General features: G+C 41.6%; 1 protein-coding gene across 10 annotated transcripts in view; it reads right to left on the reverse strand.

Moving 5' to 3' along the window:
• Positions 1-25,103, reverse strand: part of prdm16 (PR domain containing 16) — a 184,552-nt gene that overhangs the window by 101,835 nt on the left and 57,614 nt on the right. For all 10 annotated transcript variants that reach the window (XM_044210527.1, XM_044210529.1, XM_044210526.1 and 7 more), the window contains exon 2: positions 19,009-19,475. In XM_044210527.1, the coding sequence (XP_044066462.1) occupies positions 19,009-19,475 (467 nt within the window). The remainder of the gene's footprint in view (positions 1-19,008; positions 19,476-25,103) is intronic.

The raw sequence follows: 25,103 nt of genomic DNA on the forward strand, positions 1-25,103 counted from the left end.
TGCGTATGTGAGTGTCTTACACGTGTGAATATCATGTAAACATGTCTGAGAATGAGTCCTTATGGCTAACGTCAGCAACACCTCACCATAATCAAGTTTAATTTCATCTAAGCAAAGCCCTGCCTTTCTCTTTCTCTGTCTTGATAGCCACAGTGCGTACAGGTTAATGACTTTTGCCTCTGCGGTGTCCATCACAATTTCCACATCAGCAAAAAAAAGGCCATGAAACATCTATTTCCCTGGTTTGCCAAGACATGTTAAAATTATTTATTTCCCATGGAGACATGTCTTGATAGGAAGAGAGGCAGCTGACTTATACCAGAGGTTAATGACGAACATTGGACAATGACTGTATGTGTGGGGAGTGGTGATGAATGGAGAGAAGCAGGGAAGATGGGTCCGGGGGCACAAAGACTGGCATACATATCCCTCCACCCCCCATGACTGCTCCATCCAAACTTTTTTTTACTACTCAATGGCCCATTTTCTCCTGTGTGTCCCATGAATTATGTAAACGACTATGGAATCCCTTTCTTCCCCTGGCCAGAAGAAGGCAGGAAAAGGGAGGAAGACAGAAATGAGAGAAATGCCTCCTCCTCACTTTTTTCTCTTCCTTACGCTGTCTCTGAACAACCTTTCATGTTGGCAGGGTGGGCCTGAGTTTCGGCTCTACGGCCATGTGAAAGGGTGATGGTGGCCGCTGAGTTGGTGGAGGGGGAGGGTCAGGGCACAATGACATATACAAGGAACTGAGGAGGCAGGCAGGGAAAGAATGCAAGCCTTGTTGTTGGACGGCTTGACATTGATTAATGAGAGAGAGAAAGACAGAGAGAGAAGAGAGAAAATAAGAAGAGAGGGGTGGCATTGGTATAGTAGGCCAGACAGGGGGGGAGTTGCAGAGTTACTCTTGCAGGGGTGAGAGACTCCGGAAGAGCCCCGGGCTGCACTGCTGATCAGGAAGAGGGTAGCTGCAGTATAACACCGCCCATCAAAAAATGTGTGTTTGTCTGTGTGTATCTAGTGATACCCTGACTATTTTAGCCTGAGGGATTCAGTCTTCTCTCATACACAAAAACGCATGTAGGCACACACAATTCAACGTAGGTCACATCAATCCTCATCCATCACAGTGCTCCTAAAAGACTGCCATCATCATCATCATCATTAGGAGTTGCTTTGTAGTCAGTTTGTCACACACATTTAAGAAGCTCAGCTGCTCCATGGAAAGAGGGAAAACAGCAGTAGTCAGAACTCACTCTTCTGACTGCCCTTTTTCCTTTTTTTAATAGCATTGGCCACACCTAACACATAAGACCTTAAGACATATGAGAATAGTACAGCAAGAAAATCTCTACTAACATGAGTGTTTGAATGTTGAGAATATATATAACCTGTTCTTCAACAGTTTGTCATCTATTAATATCACATACACATACTTGCTATGAAACAGCTGTTATGGTTTGCAGAATCAGATAAATTATGAACATTTTAATTGAAAACATAAATATATTTTGTAAATAATGTTAATAAGTATTTTCAAAGAGAAACTAAAATTGTTAAAAGCAGGTGGGAATAATTTTAATCCTGAATGAGCATGTAAATTGCTAAGGAATGCGCTGCATTATGTGTTTAATGTCATGTATCTACGAGTCATATAACTCTTACACCTGGATTTTAGAAGCAATTTAAAATAAGCAAATAAGCCTACAGGACATAGATATGACATCAACACTGTCAACAGTTCAAATGGTGAGCAAAAAGTGGATTACGGTGGTGTGTGAAGTTTCTGTGGACATTTTGATAGTTTTTTCCTTAGGCAAATTGTAAGTGAAACTGACCACAGGAGGGAACTGACAACTTCCACCAGCCACCTTTCAAGCCTACAGTGAATGTTTGATACTAAAAAGACAGGTTTGGGGATGGATTATCACTTTAAAATCTGACATGTTGAAAGTACCATAAGTACCATACTCTTTGTAAAGTACTGTAACTCTTTGAAGATTTTCTAAGAGTTCATTTACTTTTTTCAATCGATGGTAATCTAATTTTCTAATCTAATTCTAATCTTTCCTATCTTTTCCATCCTTGCACATTTTCAAGTTAAATCCTCTTCTATTCGGTGTCTGTGCACTGTTGACCTTTTCTGCACCAAGACCTACTCCAAGCCACCTCCGTCTCCAGCCAAGAGGGATTTCAAAGCCTCTCCTGGATGTCCCAGGATCCTTTGTCTCCACTCTCATCTATAGGTAAGCACAGTGTGCACCCCCTCCCCACCACCAGCCTCTTCAAAACTCTGCACAATAGCCAGATTTCCTACCAATTTGCTGGTAGAGAAAAGGAGGCTCAGGAACTCCTTTCAGTAGCTTTGAATGGTGGGCCTAATTCAGACTCAATCTTTGGGTTTGCCAGGCCTCACCCCAACCTTAGCTGGCCTTACTTTGGAGCTCCTGACTTTGGCTAATGCTAGGGCAATCCCACTGTTGAAGGACTTAGCCTTGTGCACATTTGTGCCTCTTTGGCAAAACATGCCCGGTTGCATTTATACTTTTGTGTATGCCAACTGATATTTTAAATCTTACTTGCCAAGGGTAAGCCGACAAAGCACATAAGCTCTCTCTCAGTAATGTTATGCTTTGCACGCTTACACTCATTTCCTTCGGGGAGCTTCCCACTACAAACCACAAGCCTCTACTGTTGGTCATCCCTGACTGGGGACTGGAACTGGCAACTTTTTCCATTACAACCTCACTTTTCTAACCTCAAAGTGACCAGTGCCCCTTAAACATACATATCTATGTGGTGAGTGTTTGTGTGTTTTTTATAGACTTTGAGTTCACTCTGCTGACCATTTGTTCTACTTGACCTCGCTGCACTCCTCTCTGCCCCAATTATGGAAGCACATATGTCCACTTTGCATATTTGTGCTTCTTTTTCTCCTGACACTCTTGAGGTCAGTTCTAATCAACCACCCTTCGGTTGTACACATACTGCACACACACATACACACCCCAATCTCACCAGAGTTCCTCAAAGACGCCCACCTTCCAGGTCCAAGGACTGCTATTAAAGCAATCAGGAGCTTTCTAAGCTAGGTCAAGAGCAAGGTGCTCACATGGGGATTCTGATTTGAATATGCAAAGGGGGAATAGGAAAAGAAGGAAGAAAACAGAAAGAGAAGGAGAGACACAGAGAGAAAGATGGGAAAGAAAACAACGAAATCTTTTGTAGTGAAATCTTGCAAAACAGTAGAAGTGAAAGTGATAAAGGTGGGCAACTGACTTCTGATGAGACAAAAAGGACTGAAACAGTAAGGAATTTAAAAGATTAGTCTTAAGTCCAAGACCCTGACCTTCGGACCTGATGAAGCATTAGAAAACACTGTGAGGACTGAAATGGTGGGACCACACGCAGTTGTGTGTGTGTGTGCTTGTGTGTGTGTGAATATGTGTCTGTGAGATCAGCTTTCCCTGTGGTCCATTCAGTGTCTAGTGGCTCAGGATACTGAGACAAGAGGAACGAGAGAAGAGAGAATTATCTTGAAATACAACTGGAACCTGTGTGTGTGTGCATGTGTGTGTGTGTGTGTGTGTGTGTGTGTGTGTGTGTGTGTGTGTGTGTGTGTGTGTGCAAAAGAGACAGTGAGAGAAAGAGTCAGTATGTGAATAGAGACAGTAAACATGGTAACTGTAGAGCTGATATAGTGGCAAGGAGGGAAATGGGGCAGGCATAGTAAGTGTGCCTATTTTGTGTAAACCTGACATTTTATGTGTTTGTGTGTGTATGCATGCAGGTATGTGTGCTTACGTACTTTATGCATGTTCAACAATTGAAATTAATTTAAATGTTAAAGGGTGATTTCATCCTTTAACATTTAAATAATAAATGTAACTAACTTGTGGAAAATATAAGCCGATAATTGCCCCGGTGTCAACATATGTCACTGTATGCATGTCCCTTTGTGTGTATAGCTGAGTGTCCTCTGGCCAAGCCTACCCTGCGGTGAACATAATCATGGGCCTGTCGTCCCCAGGTTAAAGGCTCACTGCTGGGTCTTCTGGCACTAATGCAGTGCTAAACTATAGGGGTCGCATTAGCCTCGGCTACTTCAGCATGCATTACAGTAGAAAGAACTCTATTCCCCATTAAAAGCCACCAGCAGGCTATGATGTGGACCTACCTGTGATGGCCTAAATGAGTCACTTAATGATAGCTGTGCTGCAGGGAAGGAGTGCTCAGACAAAGAAATACTGATTGGATACTGATTTAGTGCGAGGGTCAGAAGAATATGAGTCAGAGTATCATATCAGTTCTGTCACTTTTGTCACTTCAGGAATAGCAGGGGTCCAACCTTTGAGCGGATATTATTAGAGATCACATACTTTACATACTTTTTTACTTTTTGTCACATTATTACACTATGCAGCCTACTGTCCATGCTGTAAAACTGGATGTGCTTTTACATTTTGACTACAACTTCCACGAACTGGCTTTATGGATTAGACCAAAGGTATCATGTCAGTTATGTATGTACCAAAAATAAAAAATAACACTAACACTTATATATTATCAGTTAATCTGGCAATTCTTTTCTCAATGTATTGATTAATTAGTGGGATCCATGTAGCTTAGGAGGTAGAGCAGTTCATCCATTAATCGCCTCAGGTGGCGGTCCAATTCCTGGCTCCTCCTGTCAACAAGCTGAAGTGTCCTTGAGCAAGACACTGTATCCCAAGTTGCATAGGCAGGCCATCGCCTTGGTGCATGTGTGTGTGTGTGTGTGTGTGTGTGTGTGTGTGTGTGTGTGTGTGTGTGTGAATGGGTGAATGAGAGGCAAGTTGTAAAGCACTTTGTCTGTTAAGGTAGAAAATCACACTACAAGTGCAATCTGTTTACCATTGATTTGTTTAGTCTACAGAATGTCAGAAAATAGTAATTTTAGACAATATCCCAGAGCACAATGTGACATCTTCAAATTCTTTGTTTTGTCTGATCAACAGTTGAACACCCAAACATATTGAATTTACAATCATTTACAACAAAGACTAGCAGCAAATCCAATCATTTGAGAAGCTGGAATCACTGAATGTTCGGCGTTTTTACTTGATAAATAACTTAAACGATCAATCCATTATTAGAATTATTGATTGTTTTTTTATCGATCAACTAATCAATTAATCGGCTAATCATTTCAGCACTACTTGACACTGATGACTATGAAAGCAGCAAGCCGATATATTATCATAGTTTAATAGTGTTTCTTATCCTTCTCTGGGCGTCTACTGTGTATTGTTATTGTGCTACTTATTCATTCTGTATGTTAATTTGTGTTTCTTTAAGTGAAAAACACAAACCACCTGTGGGTCATTGTAAGATTACCGGAGCTCATTAATCTATCTATGAGTTCATCTATTTATCCAGCAGACCAGGAAGAAGGCCCACAACATCCTGGAGGACAGAAATCAACACCTGCATTCCCCTGGGTCCATCAGCAAGGTCAAGTGCACAGCAAATAGGTTCAGAGCCTCCTTGGAGTCTGGGGCCATATGGCAGGTAAGCAGCATGATTAATGAGAAATTTGGGCTGATATTAGGGTTAATTGACTGTGTTAGTCACCCCTTGGATATGGAGTTTCTTGTCCTTTGCACTACTAGTGTTGACAGCAGAAGTTTAACAGAATTAGCGCTTTTTTAGAGATTGCACTCCTTATAATGACTGTGGTTGCATTTGTGCTTTGATATTTCCCATTTTTAACTATAGTTTCAACGTTTTTTCAAATGCACTTTCTCTGTGCCTGTACTGATCTTTCTCCCCTAACTACAGCCCTCTTTCTTCCTTTCACTCCCTGTATCGTTCTGTTTTTTATCTATTGCCTTATTCTCACCTGAAGCCTTTTTGTTGCCTGTAAAGCAAATATCCCAATGGAAATCAATAAAGCTGAACTTAAATGAACTAACTGAATATTTAATACCGGATTCTAGTTTGTTTATTTGAAATAAGCCTGGCAATTGCAGCAAAACTTAGAAATCCTTAGTATGTCGTTCATTAGCATTCATATAGATTTTGGTTCACCTCAGTGGACCTGAGAAGGAATTGGGTGTAAACATCCACAAAATCTTTGTCAATGGATGTTTGTATCCTAGCTGAGGGGTGTGGGAAGAGAGGGTGAGTGTGTCCCAGCAGTGGAGATGAGAAGAGGGTAAGTGAGCCATGTGGAGGAAGCCAGAGGGTGAGTGGTGATCTGTAAGACGATACCCTGCTACCTTCCCTGACCCCCCTGTCGGGCCACTCTGTTACCTGGACAAGATGGGAGGTATTAAGTGGCCCGCTGTCCCGCTAGGTTGAGTTGCTGATCCGCTAGCCAGAGAGGAAAGCCAACCCCGACTCCCATCTTCACTTCAGTGGGAGCGTTTGTTTTGATTTTTGTCCTCTCTTTCTCACAGACAAACCTGAGAGGCCCAATTTATCTGGGATAGAGCGAGGGGAAATAGGGCGCCTTGCCACTTGAACACTAGAACTTTAAGCCGGCAACGGTTCGTCGACTCTCTCTGCCAATGTCTTCCTTGACTGTAATGCAATGCTGACATACACAGAACAACAGAGGGCTTTTGATAATACATTAATGATGGATTACTAAATAATCCATCATGATATAATCATATCATTGTAGAAAATTGGAATCAATGACTGACTATTCTGGTTCTCTGATAAATTTGGCATCCGAAGAAAAAAATGATGATGAAAAGTGGAATCAAAAGCCGTCACTTCCACCATGATTTTTTTTTTCTTTTAAACTAGAGGACATCTCTAGGTTTCCTGTGAGGAGTCAACAATGTGTGCTGGTGCCCACCCACATCTTTAGGCCGGGCAAAACAGGGACTGCCGAGAGAACAGGAGGAACAATTTGCTCATTCTCAACCAAGACATGGGGGCTTTGATTGAAGGGAAAAAAAGACACCCAATATCCAAAATCCCTCTCTCAGGGCCATCATGTGAAGAATTCCCCCCTCTTCTCCTCCTCCTGTGCCCTCCCTCCCTCCTTTCCTCTTCTCTTCTCTTCTTTTCTTTTTTAATCAAGCCGTCTGGGGTTGTCAGGTCTTTTGAGACGAGGACTCCCAGCCATGTGAAAAGTTAATCCCTTGTGGGCCTTCTTCTCTGTGGCGCTCATCTCCCTGGGAACAGTAGTGGTGGCTTGCAGGCAGGTGGTGGTGGGTGGAGGGATGGTGGGAAGGAGGAGGGATGGATGGAGGGATGAACACAGGGCCACCCTGACCAATGGATAGAGTGGTGCAGATTCTCTCCAATGCTCCATCACTGACTCTCAAGCCCACACCTGAACTTCAGGCCCTGTTATGCCCCTATTCCTACCACCACCACCCCACCCCCCTCCACACACACACACACACACACACACCACCACCACCCCAACTTAACACTAACAACACTTCTTTCCACCCCTCTTTCCATCATCCTGCCACCCTCCACCCACTCTGTCTCAATCCCCAACTCCAAGACCTTTTGATGAGGTTCCCTGCCTGACCGACAGACGGCTGGAATGGAGAGCAGAGAGGATTTGCGGCGTGGAGAGCTAGTCGAGTGGCTTCTGAAGGATGACAGTGGTTCACAATGGAGAGGGTACTCTTGTTGCATTGTGCCCAAAACCTCCCCGGCACAGCATCAACCCCCACCCCCCAGCAACTTGGCTTCAACCGTTTCTCTCTAGCCATTTCACTGTGTGTCAAAGCAACAATCCCAACAGACTCCTCTTGGGCCTTCTGCCAAGGAATGAGGACATGATAGATAACAATGGAGGTAAGACGAGGGGTTCAGCGGTGCTTTTGTCAGGATTCTCTCAATGAGCCGTTTCAGGGACATCAACAACAACTATGAGGAACTAAGACACAAGCTATCTTTTACTCTTACAGCAGAGAAATCATATTTCTGGTTGAACATTGAAGGCAGAGAGGTCAGAGAATGTGGCTCACAAAAGCCTTCTCTAGCAGTCTGAAGGAGACAGAAAAATGCACACTTGAATGTTTGCTTGCAGTGCACTTTTTCCTCCTCGGCTTCCCTCTCAGAGCGAAGTGCCATTGGAAATATAGACAGGCTCAGTCAGCCATCTTAATCCCTCTCCCCTGTCCATCTCACGCTCACTCAATCCACCCTGACCCCACACACTCTCACTCTTTCACACAAAAACACATGCACACACACTCATTCGCTCTCTCCCTCCCACTTGATGTGCCCCAAGCCTCCCCACCCTAAGAAAAGAGCTTGAGGCAGAGAGAATCTCTGTTGGAGGGGTGTACAGAGCGAGATTTGCGAGTTTGTAAAGGTCAGCGCGGACTTTGTTCAATCTGAGGGTTTATCTCAGCAACAGCAGGGCAGGACAATGGGGCCGCTCGCCGTGCAACAGAAACCCAAGCTGTGGCAGCTAAATTACTTCACTGATAAGGCCGAATTAGAAGCACTGGGACCCCGGAGGCCAGGAAAAGAGGAGGAGGGGGTGAAAAAAAGGAGAGGAGAAATAGAGAGGGAGGGCACAAGGTTGAGAGAGGGGGTTGAAAAATCAATGAATCACAAAAGAAAAGATTTGAGTCTGTGATGTGGGTATAATCAAAGCACATGCCCTGTATTTTGTCATGAAAGCACATAATGTCTAATGCACAGACATCAGCACTTGACAGTACATTGGCATGTTAAAAGAGATCAAAGTCTGTTATCTGCAAGCATTGTAATAGGGCATATTGTATATAAGTGTACAACTGAACACAAGACTCTGTGAGGGATGCTCAGAAGGCCCTGTAGTGATCCATCATGTGAATGCAAGAGAGGGCGCTGTGTTTGTGTACTTGCAAACATATGTGCAAGTGTGCATGAACAGGGGTAAAGAGATGAAAATAGGATATGGAAAGCGGTGTAAAGACAGAAAGTGATGGTGACTCCTGTCACGCAACCCCCACTCCACAGGAGAGGAAGAAGTGGGGTTGGAAAAAAGCAGACTTGTAATGCTTGAGTAGTCTGGTAGGCACCATGCTTCAAGTGTGTGTGCACTGTGTGTTTGCTGGTGTGCTCTTATACTGTACACTTGTATGTTGTTCTACAGTTGTGCTACACTGTCTGCCTCTCTCTCCCCCTCCCTGAATAAACACTCGTCGTAGCACTTAGAACTTGTTCAGAAAATGGCATTATGAGCTCTTGGCCAGCAGAGGGGAGCAGGCTTTGTCACCAGAAACACATTTAGGCTCAATAAAATAACAGCAGACAAAGTGACATATGAAGAGTTAAATTATAAACCAGGGTGTCCGGTATTTGATATCGACTACCAAATAATGAGGAATGGCACAAAACTTACAAAAGTGGTTCGGAAAAAGAGGATTTGGATGACATACATGAAGATAATAACAAGATAATAGTGAGATAATAGATTTTCTTGTAATCCCAAACAACCATCATTTGATCCAATATACAGTATAATTGTAACACTAATATTATCTGCAGGTAAGGGTGGGGGCCATATGCACATAGTAACACTCTCACACAATGTGACAATGCTTTTGTTCTGTTGTTTGGCTTAACTTCTGTATCACATGGTTAAGGCCTAAGAGTCTCAGAGAACTAGAATAATTTTTTTTTTTTCACCCTTCTGTGGTACAGAGTGGCATGCTGGGTACCGCTGCGTACCAGCTGTACCAACATCAGCTCACCTCCTAACCAAAAAGAGTGACACAGAGCAGAATCATATGACATTTATGGACAGAATGACTGAGAGGCTTGCAGTGCACTGCTCTGACAATCAAGAAAGTTTGCAGAAATCAAGTTAGCCTCTCTCACCTTCCCTTTCTTTCTGGACATGCAAACCAATAATCAGGTTATTGCTCCCCATGGTAAGAATAAAGTGAGGACCAGATTGATTTGTGTTTGTTTGCTTGTTCATTTGTTCACTCACTTGTTTATATGTCAATTTCTGCATTTATCCATCTGTCAGTGACATTTCTGACACGGCAAATTGTATTTTGACAAAACTTGGCTTTAATTTGACTTTGTTTCTTTTTCAGGTAAAGTGAAAGTCATTATAGAAGTCCCTCATATTTCATACAGCTGTCTGTCTGCCATGTATTAGTTGACAATGACTGTATATCAACCCCTCTTAGTAGTAACAAAGAAATATTCTAGTAAACGGCTGTTTTACTGGACTTGAAAACAATTATTTCTATACATACACGTCTACCCATAACGATGTTTTAGTCATCTACACTACTTCAGGTCATCAGAGTCTCTTTCACACCTACATGTAAATAAAAGTCTATCTGTATTGGCAAATTAAAACACGCTGTGTGGATGTCATCACTTGCTTAATATGTAATGTTAAGCAAGTAATTGTAGTGTAATTCATGAGATGATCAAAGAATTATTTAATATGGTGTCTGAGGTCTCATTACCTTTTAAAGACTCATTCTGTCATTTTTAGGCCATGTTTAAACATAATCAATAAATATCCCAGTAAACATATTTTCACACAGTTCTAATGCATATTCTTACAGTTACTGTACCTTTGATAATGACAATGATAAGTAACATCAAATTCAACTACATACCACTGCACTTATGCTTTATAACAGCGATTAAACTTCAAAATTCACTGTCACAGTGACTAGTGTGCAGAATAATGCAAACAAAATTGAATGAGGCAATGATATCTCATAAATTAAATGTCTGGGAAACATCTGTTTAAACTGTTATTTGTCATCTTGACACAAGCACTCGTACTAAATTAAGATATTACACCAAACTCCTGGTGAGATCCTGTTTTAGTTGGGGAAATTTGACAGATTTAGGATTATGTGGAGGGTGGACCAGTGCCCAAGATGATTAAAAGACAGAAATGTGGACATGTGCGTCTGTGTGCACACAGATACACACACAAGCGCACACCTCTGCAAATCTTGACTATGTCAAAACCTCCTTGTTGTCTCATGCAGACAAGACTACAGGCCTTGCTCCCAATGACAGTGGTGGAGAAAATGAGCGAAAATCACTCGAGCGATTCCGGAGACTTTCCAAAGTAAAGACATCCCGGCGTGTTCGACACTTCAACAATTCAACACTGTTTTTAGATCTAATGTCGTCATCGTGCTTAGCTTCTCACTCTACCCTGTTATTCTAAATGACCGAGTAGAGGAAAGAATAACATGGGAGAATGTCTTTTTCCTGCCTGCCTGTGTCTCTATGTTTGTGTGGATGTATGCACATGTGGTAATGTACAGTTTAAATATATGCCTGTACATGTTCATGTTGAACCACATTACAGTTTATACACAACCAAACATACAGTACATTAATATTGAGCTTTTAAAAACAAAGATAAACTCATAAAAAACAGAGAATAGGAAGGTTACCTGAACTTTTAGACTTATCATAAGACGATTGGTCAGTGAGAACCAGTATGTTTAAGAGGGCCCTTTATACTCTGTGCTTGTACTGTGACAGTTTGACTCTGACAAAGACACACACTGTGCTGAAACATTAGTCCTTATACCTAATAAAAAGTAATTAAAAGGCACAGCTGTGTGCTGCAGTTTCCTCCTGGAGGTCTACAGTACAGCACAAGAAATGTGAGGAATTAACGAAAATAAGAGTTTCTACAGCCAAGGCTTTTGGGCCATTTTGTGTATCTGGTTATGGAAAATGGCAATCACAACAGCCACGGGAAACTGATTAATTGGTCGCCACCTCCCGCTTGAGTCACAGAAATGTTAAGCGGCACAAGGGATTGAAAGTTAAAGTGAGGGAGAAAGGGAAAGTGAGTGAAAATGGAAGAAAGAGAGAGTGATCTGTGACTAACAAAGGTCTTTCATTAGAAGGCTTGCACCTATACGCTTACAGACACACAAATATAACATACATATATTTGACAAAATATGACAGAAAAATCATAGCTGAGATAAGATGAGCCTTGTTTCATGACAAATTTAAGCATATCAACCTACCAGCAAGAGCTTGGAAGGCGGAAAAGGGTATGTCTACATAATTGCATAAATCTAATCACCAATATAAATGCATTTGACAAATGTTATCATCTTCCACTGTGGCAAAGAGCAGTGTCATTGTCTGCTCCTGACCTGAGGCCGTAACTGATGGGACTATTCATCAGGGCAATGATGAACGATGGGGTTTTCATCCATAGTGAAAGAGAGGTGGAGAAGGGGATTGGACAGAAGTTACCTGTGCTTCACCACAGAGGACTGATAGGTCAATGTGAGGGACTTTAAATTAATGTTTAAAGCATCTCTGTTAAGAGAAACCTCATGCAATAGCATTGTGGTGGAGATGCGTGAGGAGACTGGGGGGGGGGCTTATTCAGGCAAACAAGAGGTTCCATTGAGAATGCTTGGCTGGAGTGGCTGAGGTCTGAAACCAGTGACCAAGTAATAACAGCCCAAATCCCAGGGACAATATTTGTCGAGTTCCACTCTCTTCAAAGATGGATGACTTTGCCCCATGTACTTCCTCGGGAGCCTGCGCACCTTTCATCTGAGCCCTGCAGATTAATTTATTAACTAATTAACAGATGTTGGTAACGAGTTATGAACAAATGATAAGGTATCAGGCTTCTAATCAAACCTGACATTTAATTTGCTGCCCTGCTTCCTCGTTATCAATTACCATGTTCATTGAAGATAATTGACAACGGTTTGCACTGGGACACAGGAGGCTTGTCTTTAACAGCTTTCTTTAAAAAAAAAAACAGCATTGCTGTGGTGTTTCTAGGGGCAACGGCAACCATATGTTTAATATTAGATGTAATCTGTTCCACTGGAGTGCTCCGAAAGCTGGGAAAATTGGATTAAATTGGCTAATGGCATGTTTAAAACCTACATAAAATGAACGTGAATGGAAGATATTACAGCGCCCAGGCCCAAGACTTGTGGTGTTACGCTCTCTCTATGGTGTTTTTGCTCCGTGTGTAAACTTGGGGTTTCAAAGTCAAATAATGATGAGTGAAAACCACACACTGTTGGTCAATACTATTATTAGAAACCACAGGTTTGATATCCTTCTCATTACAATGTGGGACCATGCACATGTGCCAATGTAACTCCTTACGTTAACACATAATTTCATATAACCAATCAAGAAAAGTATAACGTTAGTTGTAAATATCTACTGTATTCTTAATTTTCACCATTAAAAGATTTTTAAAAGATTCCCTTTGTTAAAATATTTTTTTCATCACAGCACTAATGTTAAGTCAGGATACATTCATGTATGTATCACGTTGTCTGTACCTCAATGAAGCATTAAATAATGTGGCTCTTGTCATTTAAACATAAAATGTTTTTGTACTAATCCCTTTTTTAAAATGCAGACAATTTCAGTTTTGTTCAGTTTTAGGAAATGTTCTTTTTGCATCAAAAAAGGAATTCTATTCACTATCTGTATCTGTTGTATAGGTGTGGCAGCAGAAGTCTCAGTGTTGGATATCTCAAAACTAACTCCATAACTAGATTGATTACTTAAAGACATGATAATGACCCCATTTACGTGAAGAGCTTCACTCAAGCTACACAATAGTCTACACAGTAGGGGTTCAAGTTAACTAGAAGTAATGTTAGGACTGAGTGTCTAAAATGCATGATGAACAAATGGATTCCTGTGCTATGGTTAGTGAATACTTTCTTTCTATGACCTTAACCAACACTCATAATTGAAGAGGTAGAACATGACTGTCACCGTGAGAACACTGGAAAGCAGGAAATTACCCTATCTCTCATTATTTCACTCCCTCTCTTTCTCTCTCTGTCTCATACTATCCATTCACTTGGTGTGACTACTGTCTCCTGGCAGTCCCAGGGAGTTTCTGCCATATCAGTTTGGTACCAGTCACCTTAAGGGCCAAACATCAAGATAAGAAACACCTTTCTGTGGAAGGTAAACAGATCAGACAAGTTCCAAGCTGCACCTTGAATGCCCTATAGGGATATCTTGCAGCGTAAGAACCTGGCCATCCGCCCTCCTCAGGCAAAACACAAAAGGAGAGCAAACACTTTAGGAGGCGAGAGGTGGGTCAGGACAGATAAGTGTCAGGGTGCGCCAGGACTTCTTCTCCCTAAAGTTTGGAGACAAGTACGTTAGCTTAGCTCAGTGATTAGGTCGAGAACAAAAGGAGCACAGCGTTAGCATGAAAAGCGAGCTGTCAAGCTGGAGATTAAGTGCCTGAAAGAGGGTGAGGGAGATGCATGATGCCATGGCCGGGTGGGTATCTGTCACGTAGAACCTTGACATGAGAGTGCCCGCCAGATGTCTTAGCCTATCACTAAGTCAATAACAGGGTAAACAGAAGAGCTAGCATACTTTTCACCTCTTTCCAAACATCACTGGATGAATGATACTGATATGGAAAATCACCCCACAAAAAGTAAACAGAAAAAGAATGAGGGACAAAGAAAAATAAGTTTGCCTGGCAACAAAGTCATCCCAAGGTCCACTGCTGCAAAGAGACAAATATGGCTGCAGGGCTGACATGGATTCTATGATACGTGTTTTTATGTGTGAAAGCATTTGTGTTGACCTTGTCCAAAGGGGCTACATCATTGCACATCCCTAAAATTAAAATGCACAATATGTCCTTCTTATAACCCCCTTATCATGAATCAGAATATACGATACCCTGAAGGTATCGTGCTGTGTATTATTTATATTCTATAAATTGACAATGGCAGAACACCAAGATTGGTAATTACAAGTTTAGCAGCCAGTAAATCATCCAAAACTATAAAGTAATTGACTCATTCTTCTCACAGTTGGTGAAACTGTGCTGCAATGCCTGATGTGCCTTGCCCTTCAAGCAAGAACTTTGTGAGATAGCAAACACTGAAGCTGGAGAAACAAAAGATAGTGAGAAAAGAAAAGACTAATAGGTGCTGGGGGAGTTTCAAAAACCATGATTCAGAGGTGCAAGGACACGCCCAGTGGTCACAGGTTAAGGAGAAGTGAGAGTAAACACCATCAATATCGCTTCAAGAGGGCTTGGCCATACTGTTTGTTTGCTTCACGAATGTTCTGAATATAGACATAACGGAGATATAATTTTCTCTTGTTTTTCCTCTAAGGATCAAAGTCAAAGTTGTTACTGTAGGAAGGATTTAATGTTGCTCATAGACCTAGCTGTAAATTTGTACCTATTAACATGCACTACTTCCTCCAAACACATCCACAAATGTGTTGCACTCTCTCCTGCCATATGAACACTCAAGGGAGTTAGATCAGTGAGTCGATTCAATGCCAGTCAGCGAGGAGCACAATACCTCCAGCCATTGTATGGTGACATGACTCTATCAATAGGCGAGTCAGGTCAATCTACCGGCCAGATAATAGCAGCAGTCACTCTGACAGTAGATCCCCACACTGGACTCTCTGAGGGCCTTGCCTCACTCTGCTTGCTCAGGCCTTCCTATCCTGAGGGGTTGGCAACCCTACACACATACAACCAGAAAGACACACACACATATAGTAGACCTGGGGCCTTGGCGTTCTATCATGTTGTGCTAAAGGGGGAGCATAATGGTTTTTAAATGGATGACTCGGTGCTGGCCCAGAGAGGGAGTCTGAGACAGAAGAGAATGGCCATGGCCTGCAGCGAAGCAGCTCTTAGATTGAGCTGTCCGTCTCACTGAAATGAGTCTGAGTTAACACCTCTTCCAGTCCCCGGCACCCCGGGACAGACAATAGTAGGCTTCCTTTTGGCCTTCCTCTTTCTTCTTTCTCTCACTCCTACTCATTCACTCTCTCTTTCTGTTACTCTCTCTCCACCAATCTACACTTCCACTCAGATATCCAGAAAGCAGTACAGCGTCCACCATGTGATTGTTAGAGCTGTTTGGCTTCGTTGGTAGACCGCGGGGCTTGCAAAGCCAACATAATGAGTTATTGCCAGTCTTAGTAAAAAATCCACAAAAATGCAGTCAGTGCAGTTAAACTGTTTTGGATTTGAGTGTACTACTGCAGATGGCATATACCAATGTTGATGAGTAAAAACCTTGTAACTACAATTTTGGTGATTTCATGTTTTTTAAGGATTATAGGGCTATATGTACAGTATAGTCTACAACAATGATTTTAAAATAATTCTTAATAACTTAAAATGGTGGTCATCAAGAAGAAAACAAGGCTGTTTAACTCTCAGGAGTATTTTGGGAAGAAAAGATTTTCATCCAACATCAGCAAGACTGTATACTGTAATTTATTATAAAGTGGAAGCACAGTTAAACTAATCACTCTGATAACTAAATTCAGCACTTAATCCAATTTTGTCTCCCTACCAAGAATAGGTTAGATATGATTACATTTACACCATAGAGATCTCAGATGACTTCACTTATTATCTCTCATAACACATCCCCCAGTTTTGGCAGGGGACCAGTGTAACACACACACACATTCACAGAATTTCCATGAGTATTAGAGTATTAGACTCGTCCAGTGTTTCAATGCTGTGAGAAATATGTTTTTTGCATTTTCTTTTCTTACTCTATCCATCCCCATTAATCCTTGTTTCTCTCTCCTTTCTTTTAACTTCTTTTTTCACTCAGCCATACTTCTGTCGCTCCCTCGCCTGTCTATTTGTCTAAGACCAGAGGCAATAGATGAGTAGAGGGGTAGAGGGGGAACGGGGTACATGGGACTCCTAGGGGAGTCTGTTGATGATTATCAACAGGCTGACTGTTATGACTATCTGTGATAAGAGTCTGGGAGAGGAGAGCCCCTGAAGGCTTCCAGCCCCAAACCAGACAGAATATCTTAAAATAATAATACAGCATAAACCAGAGTGAGTTCTCCAACAATCACTCAAGAGGCGGAGGAAGAGATGACAGATCAATCTTTCCCTTTTGATAGGTTGGGAGGCAAAGACCAAAGATTTTACCTTGAGGGGAAACAAAATTGACCTCAGGCTAACAGCAACATGCTGATTGATCTGAAAAAATTGCATCACTCATAAACAAAATTTCCAAAATGTCACTAAAAGACCAAAAATGTGCCAAGCTCAGTGGTAGAATCTGGACTGTGTTTATGTACGTACTGTACTGTACCTTACTGGATGGTTTATTAAACTTCATCTTCACTTCAAACTCCATCTTAAAGTGGCCAAAAAACTAGACATCTTAAAAGTGCAACAATATGCTGAGTCTCTCCCTTTTCGGGGAGGTGTCTATGCCAGGACATTTCTGTGAGCACATGTGTGAATGCATCTCTTTAGAGCTGAAGGTGGCCTTTTTTCCTACAAGCCAGAGAGCTAAAGCTTAGCTGATGAATATGCATTAGTTGGGTGTCTGGGGAGAAAAAAGGAAGGAGGAGGAAAACTGAGAGAAAACATGAGAGCTATGGGGAGAGTGTAGCTTTTGGAGAGGTGCCCTTTGCACCCCCCGAATGGCTAGCCATAATATGAACTTTAAAAAGGAAAATGTTCAGTCTGGCACACTGCCAAATAGCGTGCGCCTGTGTAATCGCCTGCATGCTCCTATAACTGTTAAGAAGAAAACAGGGTGAAAAGAGAAATGAAGGCTTTAGTGGAAACCCTCAGGAGGTTTCCAGATTGAGAATATTAGGGGAACCCTTAGAGATTCCTTTAAAATCTTGTCAATGAGAATTCACGATTACTTTTATGTAATCATGAATGCATAATGTTTTTCAGAGGTATTATATTTACAATATTTTTTTCAAGAGAAACTGTGAAAGCCACATGCTTTGAGAACGTAACTACTGATATCGATTGTAAACGTCTTTAATTCTAAACTTATACTCTCCAATATCTTATATATATATACTCTGCCAGTTTGACATATTGACAAGTACAAGGTTGAACAGATTTGTACAATCTGCTTTCATGAAATAATTATCCCTGCTCCTATGATACTAGTTCTACTCTGTCTGCCTAAATGTCAACTTCACAGAACTACATCAGTAGCAGGCATCTGATGTTTTGATTACCATAAAGTGTCATTGCTTCTGAATATAGTGCAAAACAAGAGATGTGTAAGATGAATGACAAATTCTCTACATGTAAACTCATCAATTTATTTAATCAATTTTAGTGGTTCAACATGCTAACATTCAATACAAAATATTTGCTTAAAATACAAATGGTCTTCTAAATGCATAGTTACCAGTGGTGTCTAATTCAAGCACATCATGCCCTATCCAGCATGGTGTTCCAATTAATAACTTGTCAAAGTCTCTATTCCTTATTACATACAAATGTAATATTAGACGTGATTAGATATGAATGACCGGCCCTGTAAAAATGAAGAGTCAAGGAATCAGTGAAATGAAAAGCAGGCCAGTATATTTCATCTCTGATTAGGCATATGAGAAAGAGAGAAAGGGAGACAGAGAGCGAGAGAGAGAGAGACAGAGATCAGGAGTTTCTTTTTTTTCCTAATGAGCTTACTGAAGCAACTTCAATATCCTCTAATGTCATGTTGAAATGAAAATTAATAGTTCAATATGCCGCCACTGCACTAGGCCATGCTTCTTCCATTTCCATATCGGGTGGCGTGACCAAATGAGTGTGCTCGCTCGGACCGACGCCCAGAAAAGCTGATACCTCCACTAATCAGCCAGATTTTTCCATCTGACATTGCTGTGCTGCTGGAATTCTGGACGAGTGTGTTTTGTATGAGTGTGTATGTCTGTGTGTATGTGCAGGATCAAAGATGAGGTCCAATCATAAAGGGGATGCAAATGGAATGGGCATCTTGGCTGATGATGAGATCGCCTGTGAAGAGTGATGGCTAGAAATGTGAATGCGTGAAGGAGCGGCTCGTTCATTCATTTAACCTCTTCAGTGTTGCTTCATTGCTTCTATCACTCTTTCATTTCATATGTTACAGTACATTTGTGTTTGTGCCACAAAATATGTAAGTGGTCAAAAGTGATTGACAGTTTTAATGAAATGAAAGGAGAAAAAAAACAGTAAAAAACAAAGTACAAAGAAGCCAGGCTGGTTCCTACCTCCCATCCAAAGGAGCTGTCTTTGCTCGTGGCCCCATGATGCAGCGTGCTATGCAGACCAAACCTCTCGCCAGCACCAATGCGGGTCTTGGCCCAAACACCTAGACCGGCACCGGGCACAGAGGACTCCCGCAGCTCCAGTTCGCCGGGAATGGGAATGTCGTCTGGAATGTAGACAGGTGCCTCATAGGGCGAGCCCTCCTTGGGTGTGGTGAAGTCCTGGTCATTGCTGCTGCTGTTGCTGTTGGTGTGAAGGTGGTGGTGGTGGGTGGCATAGATGTGGGGGTGCAGCAGGTGGTGGTGGTTGTTGTTTGGATGGGAAGGAGTCGGTGAGGGCAGGGGGGACATGTTGATGACGCCGTCTTCTGCGTCATCTTCTGGGCTGTCAGCACCACCTCTGCCGCCAGCTGCTAAACCCAGGAGGTCAGCCTCTGTGTCGTACATGCTGTCCACTGGCTCACTGTCATCTATGAGACAAAACATATATACAGAGACATTTGTTAATAGGCAGGTAGAGTAAGTATAACATAACATAACATACGAGGACAGCTTTGTTTTACCCAGCCAAATTTATGCTAATCTCAGAATTTGAAATACAGAGACTGAAATACTGTAAGCAGGATTCATACCAATAACAGCTCTACGTTAAAACAGCGCAAGTGGGCTGGGTTGGGGGTTACAAACACGATCTAAGAAGTCAAGTTTGAGTAACAGATTAATGCGTCAGATGCCAAAACACTGCACAAGGGTTTGTAATACTCGCAGACAGGAATTTACAACTCTAGAAAGTAATCACCCTGGCATTTATTTTATTATATTTCTTAACTATTTTAACAGTAGAAATTCTCTGTTCACGTCACAAAGTAATCCACCAGGAATGTGCGCTTGCATGTATTTGATTGGTCAACACAGTGTCTTGCCGAATGACGTTGCATTGTCTTGCAGCAAAAGTTGAGCCAGGTTCAACTTTTTTGCCAGACAATCCTGTGTTGTTTTGCCTGAGCCCTCTGCGTCAACAGATTGGCTCCATTCAAATGAAGAGGGCTACTGGCAGTCTGAACGTGGCCTAAGTCATATCTCCATCCTCGGTAGACACTACGCATCGAATGACTTCTTGACTCTAAATTACAAAAAATTTAAATCTCCAAACCTCTAAACTGTTAGAAAACCACACTGTGTAATGAGAGAATTTGGGGGTCCTCAGAAAAGAATACCTATCCATCTTATGGCCTTCAGCTACACGATGTTGAGTTCACAGATTTACCTGAGGCTATGTGAGAAGAGCCAGACAGACAAAGAGAAGAAGTTTTAGGTTAGCCAAGTTTTTGATAGGGAAAAGTTCTCAAACCCATCGCAGTCACTATTTTCTGCCAGGACTCATCTTACAAATAATGGCTATGTCTATCATTGACCTGGTTAGCCTTGTCACAGATCATTATTGTCACGTTCAGAGAGTGACAATATGATTGTGCCTGCACTCCAGCATCCCACCATTCCAACATAAGTGAAAATGATGACGAGCACTACAAGTGTGTGTGTGTGTGGATGCACATGACATTTGGCTTTAGGTTTCGTCCCATTTCTCTAAGTGTGTTTTTAAGGAATTTCTTAATGTGTATGTGCAAATGCATCTCGGTGAGCTGCTTCATTGTGTCGGGAATGTGGGATTTTTAACAGCACATTATGTGTGTTCCCTTTACCATATGCCTCTTTGAACATCAGTGCTGAAATGATACCTGGGTTTACGTACTGATACATACACAATGTCGTTTTCAATATCTTATTTTGAGGAATACAAACATGTTTTTCTACAAAGGCAATTTTTTAAAAACTTTTTTTTACAATTGAAGCCAAACTTCTCTAACACAAGCAGCCATACAAGAATTTTGCCATAATAAAAGAGCGTACAATTGGTCAAATTAGATTTAAATCAGGAACAATCTGATCAAAAAATAAGAAAGATCACAAATCTGACATTTGATGCAAGCTTGACGCCATACTTGACAGTTTTCAATATTCGGTGCCACCACTACACTTCAGTCAGCACCAAAAAAGTATAGAGGTTCAGTACCCAGCTCTACTCTGTACGTTTGTATGTGTGTTTGCCTCAGCACATCTATGTGTGTCTCCTTTTCCTCTCTGGAGAGATCCTGGTGTCTTTAGTCAAAGCACCACTGCAGTTTTACTATCTAAACACAGGGACTGGCAATCAGCAGGCTAACTAGGCCCAAAATTACAGCCGGAGTGGTTCCAATCAAGCCCTCTCCCTCTGTTAGCCTCCATCTAGCCTGCTGCCAAGCCTGCCACTGCTTCCCAGGTTTTAGCTGGAGCTGCAACATGACATTTAAAAAATTTTGCTTGTAAGTACATGGAAGTTTATTAGGTCACAATGAAAGTTTGTGGGTTGCATTTGAATAAAATGTGATGTAAGAATATGCATCATTAACAAGTTAAAGTAAAACAACAATTAATACATTATTGTTTCGGTTTTAATAGTGTACTAATTTCTAAACTATTTTTCTGTATATGCTTAATAAGGTGAGGAGGGAAACACTGAGGCTTGTAAATTGTAGAAAGATTGAAGCTAATCTAATCAAGAAACCAAACTAGAAAAAGTCATCACTGAGCACATTCATCGTACTGTGCATCAGTTTTTTGTTCTTTGATAAATATTTGGGTTTCTGCCCATTGACAGATGTGGACTGTGAAAGCTGTTAAATTAACTGACATGTAAGTTTTAAATGTGAAATGTGAAACTACGAAAGCATGCAACAAGGGCTTTTCAGCGCCTGGCAAACCTGCAGCCTGTCCACGCAGATCCGGGAAACTTATCATATAAAGCTGCAGCAGTAAAATCCAGCCTTTTATGACTGATTCTGCGTCATCCAGTGATTTTGACTGGAAAATAACCCATTTTTTAATGATCACTGTTTCATAGGTCCTCAGACCAGGCGTGCAATTAACCATTGGAACATGTGAGCCAGCAGTAGCTTCCACTTTTCACAGATCAATTAAAGTTTTATAACTCAGCCCTATCTGCTGCTCCCTCTGCACAATCAAAAGTGTTTTCAGGCTGTTAAACACTTTTTTTCAGTCACTCTCCCTCTTCACTCCCCCACACTGGCACTTGACCCATTGAGAGCAATTTTGACAAGCAGAAAGACAGGCTTGGAAAATCTATTAAATACTATTTGGCTTTAAGAGCCACTGTGCACAAAAAATGCACAGATCTCTACGTCAAATAATTGAGTAACAAGGAGAAAGAGAAAAAAAACCTCTTAATTTTAATGAACAAAACATCTTTTGTGAGACACATGAAGCAGTAAAGAGAAGCAGAAATGGCAGACGCAGTGTGATATTAAACAAGTTCAATTTTAGTCGTAACTTAGTTAATTCATAAAAAAGTTGCCTGAAGTGCACGCTGGGAAATTTGTTGATTACTCTCTCTCTCCTGCCCTCTGTAAGACAAGTGGACCATGTTCAACTAGTGCCGAAAAAAGTTGCAGATGAGAAAAGTAAGCAGGAAAATAATGAAAGGGGCCATGAGGAGGACGAAGAGGAGGAGGTGAAGAGCCTAAAAACTGACGACTGAGCTGCTTTTAAACAGCTGTATGTTAGCTCTGGGTCTCAAAAGCCCCAGAAAGAGATGTTAGGTTCGTCTCCCAGAGGGCTTCTTAAAAAACACCCGGGCCAGATAGTGCCGTCCTCTCCCTGGCTCCTTATGTTGTTCTTTCTCTCTCTGTTCCTCTCGCCATCTCTTTCTCTTTTACGGGGAGCTATTTATCCTGATTACATCAGGGGTCAATCATTAATTCGCACCTTGGGGGTCCCGGTGCTGGCTGCGGCTACAATGGGCTGCTTGTTCAGCGGCTGTTATTCCAGTGGAAAACTACGCTGCTCTGCCTGAGAGCCAGGCCCAGGCCACATGAAGGCATCCCATTTATTTGATCAATTGTAAATGCGTGCCATAAACGGAGCTCTTTGCTTTGTAGCATGGCTTGCAATAACAAAGATTTTGGGGCACGTATGAACACAGATGCAGGCTATCACACAAACACACATCTGTTTGCAACTGCAGGAGCTGTTACTGTACTCTAAACACATGTGCAAGAGATCAGATGGTGTTGTAGGTAAAGATGATATCTCATAATTACTGCATATCACAGTGAAATTACAAGATATGACATGGATATGACATTTATAACCTCTAAAAATACACATTTAACAATGTCAAATGTTTGAAAAGACAAGCACACGACACTAGCACAAGCAATTAAAGAAAAAATCTGACTATACTTCCTTTCAAGAGTCATGATATAAAAAATAAAATTACAAAAAAATCTGAAAAGCTGATAACATTGTAATCAGCGTTGCCATGGCAAAATAACTTGACACGGTGCTGAAAATCAGCAGTTTAATCGGAGGGCCTTACAACGGGCAAATTGTTCTGTGGTTGTGTTTAATCAGAGCACTCTAGACTTAAATGCAGTAAGATAGAGATCTGGAGTCATTTTCTGCCGTCTGCCTGGACGCACACAAACACATGTGCCTTGTGGCATATAGACTGAGCTGTATTGTGGACTTAGTCTGGGTAGAAAGAAACAACACTGACTGCATCTAGGAATTCTGGGAAGGAACCTATAAATACTGCATTAAATAAGGACCGACTCATTTCTCATGCCTTCATTGAGAAAAAATCATGAATCTTTTTGAAGTTGTAGTTAAAGATGCATTTTTACTTTTTTGGGGGGGGTGGTGCATATATTGTAAAGCACAGCAGACCACAGGTTATGGATGCCAACAATAGCTTGAGTATTCAGAGCCAGGTGTATGCTTTGCTAGAGAGCAAGCAGCACAGTGGAGCCATCGCTCTGGCTATGATAACAATAAAAAGAGAGCTGGAAACAGGACGTGTGTGCCAATGATGGCCATCATAAAGCACACATGTCCTATTTCCCTCACTGCTTTCTCTCTCCACCACACACAGAGACTGTATCTTTGTCTGGCCGTAAATTGATCTGGTTCAATTCAAAAGGAAAGCCAGCCACTGATGAAAAGACAGTATCCAGGGAAAAGGCAAAACTATGCAAAATTCTGCACCGGCTCCAAATATGGGGAGAAAAGATCGTCTGGCGAAAGAAAAAAATCGAAGGCAGTGGGAGAATGTGTGGACCATGACAGATATGAAAAATGGGTAGCTGGTTGAGCTAAATGACCAAACATTTTGATGTGGGAGCTCATGTGCGTACATGTGCACATATGTGTGCATAAGTGTGTGAGGGGTGGCATTCAAAGCCAAACTTAATCTGCTGTTTGTGCCTCTATATCGTGTCAATATGGTCCCACTTAGCTGCATTATTGGGCCACAGAGCGATATTGGTACCTGTTCCTCTGTAGTAAGCAGGCCTTTGATGATTCTGTCTCCACACAAAAGAGCCTAAACACCCTCTGCTTTAAAACAGGAGGGGCAGAGGAGAGACGCTGTAAAAATCAAATGAGTGCAAATCAAAGGTAGAGTGAGTGCGAGTGAGAGGTGAAAAACTGTACAGTGGTATATTTTCCACGGGGTTACCATATATTCAAAATGACATATAAATGGAAGCATGTGATGAGGCAGCCAATTGAAGCTCGCATTCAGGGGAGAAAGTGTGTGTTTGGTGTGTTTGGTGTGTGTGTTTGTGTGTAGGATTGGATGTAGTGAGTGAGCAATGGGGGCACGGTCAGCTACAATACCAGCAAGCATGTCCTAGCGAGAACGCCACACTGTTCCCTCTTGTAAAAGCACCAGGGAACATTTCTATGCTTAAAACTACAACATGGCTTCTTCAGGGTTGGTAAAGAAGTTGGTAAATGAAAGGAACATAGAAAGGGCAAATGGAAAAAAGGACAAAAAGAATGATACACAAAATGGAACATCTAAAGGTCTGTGTACATTGATTTCTGCTGTTTAATTTTTTTTTGTTTTCCCACAGGGTTGCACGTGTACTGCTACTCTGCATAATAATTACACAATACCCATAACATGTTTTAACTATAGTTATTGCTACATTAAAGTGTATGCTATTGTTAGTCACAGGTTATGTTCTTGGCAAAAA

Source organism: Siniperca chuatsi, linkage group LG10, assembly GCF_020085105.1.
Source record: "Siniperca chuatsi isolate FFG_IHB_CAS linkage group LG10, ASM2008510v1, whole genome shotgun sequence".
Taxonomy (NCBI): domain Eukaryota; kingdom Metazoa; phylum Chordata; class Actinopteri; order Centrarchiformes; family Sinipercidae; genus Siniperca; species Siniperca chuatsi.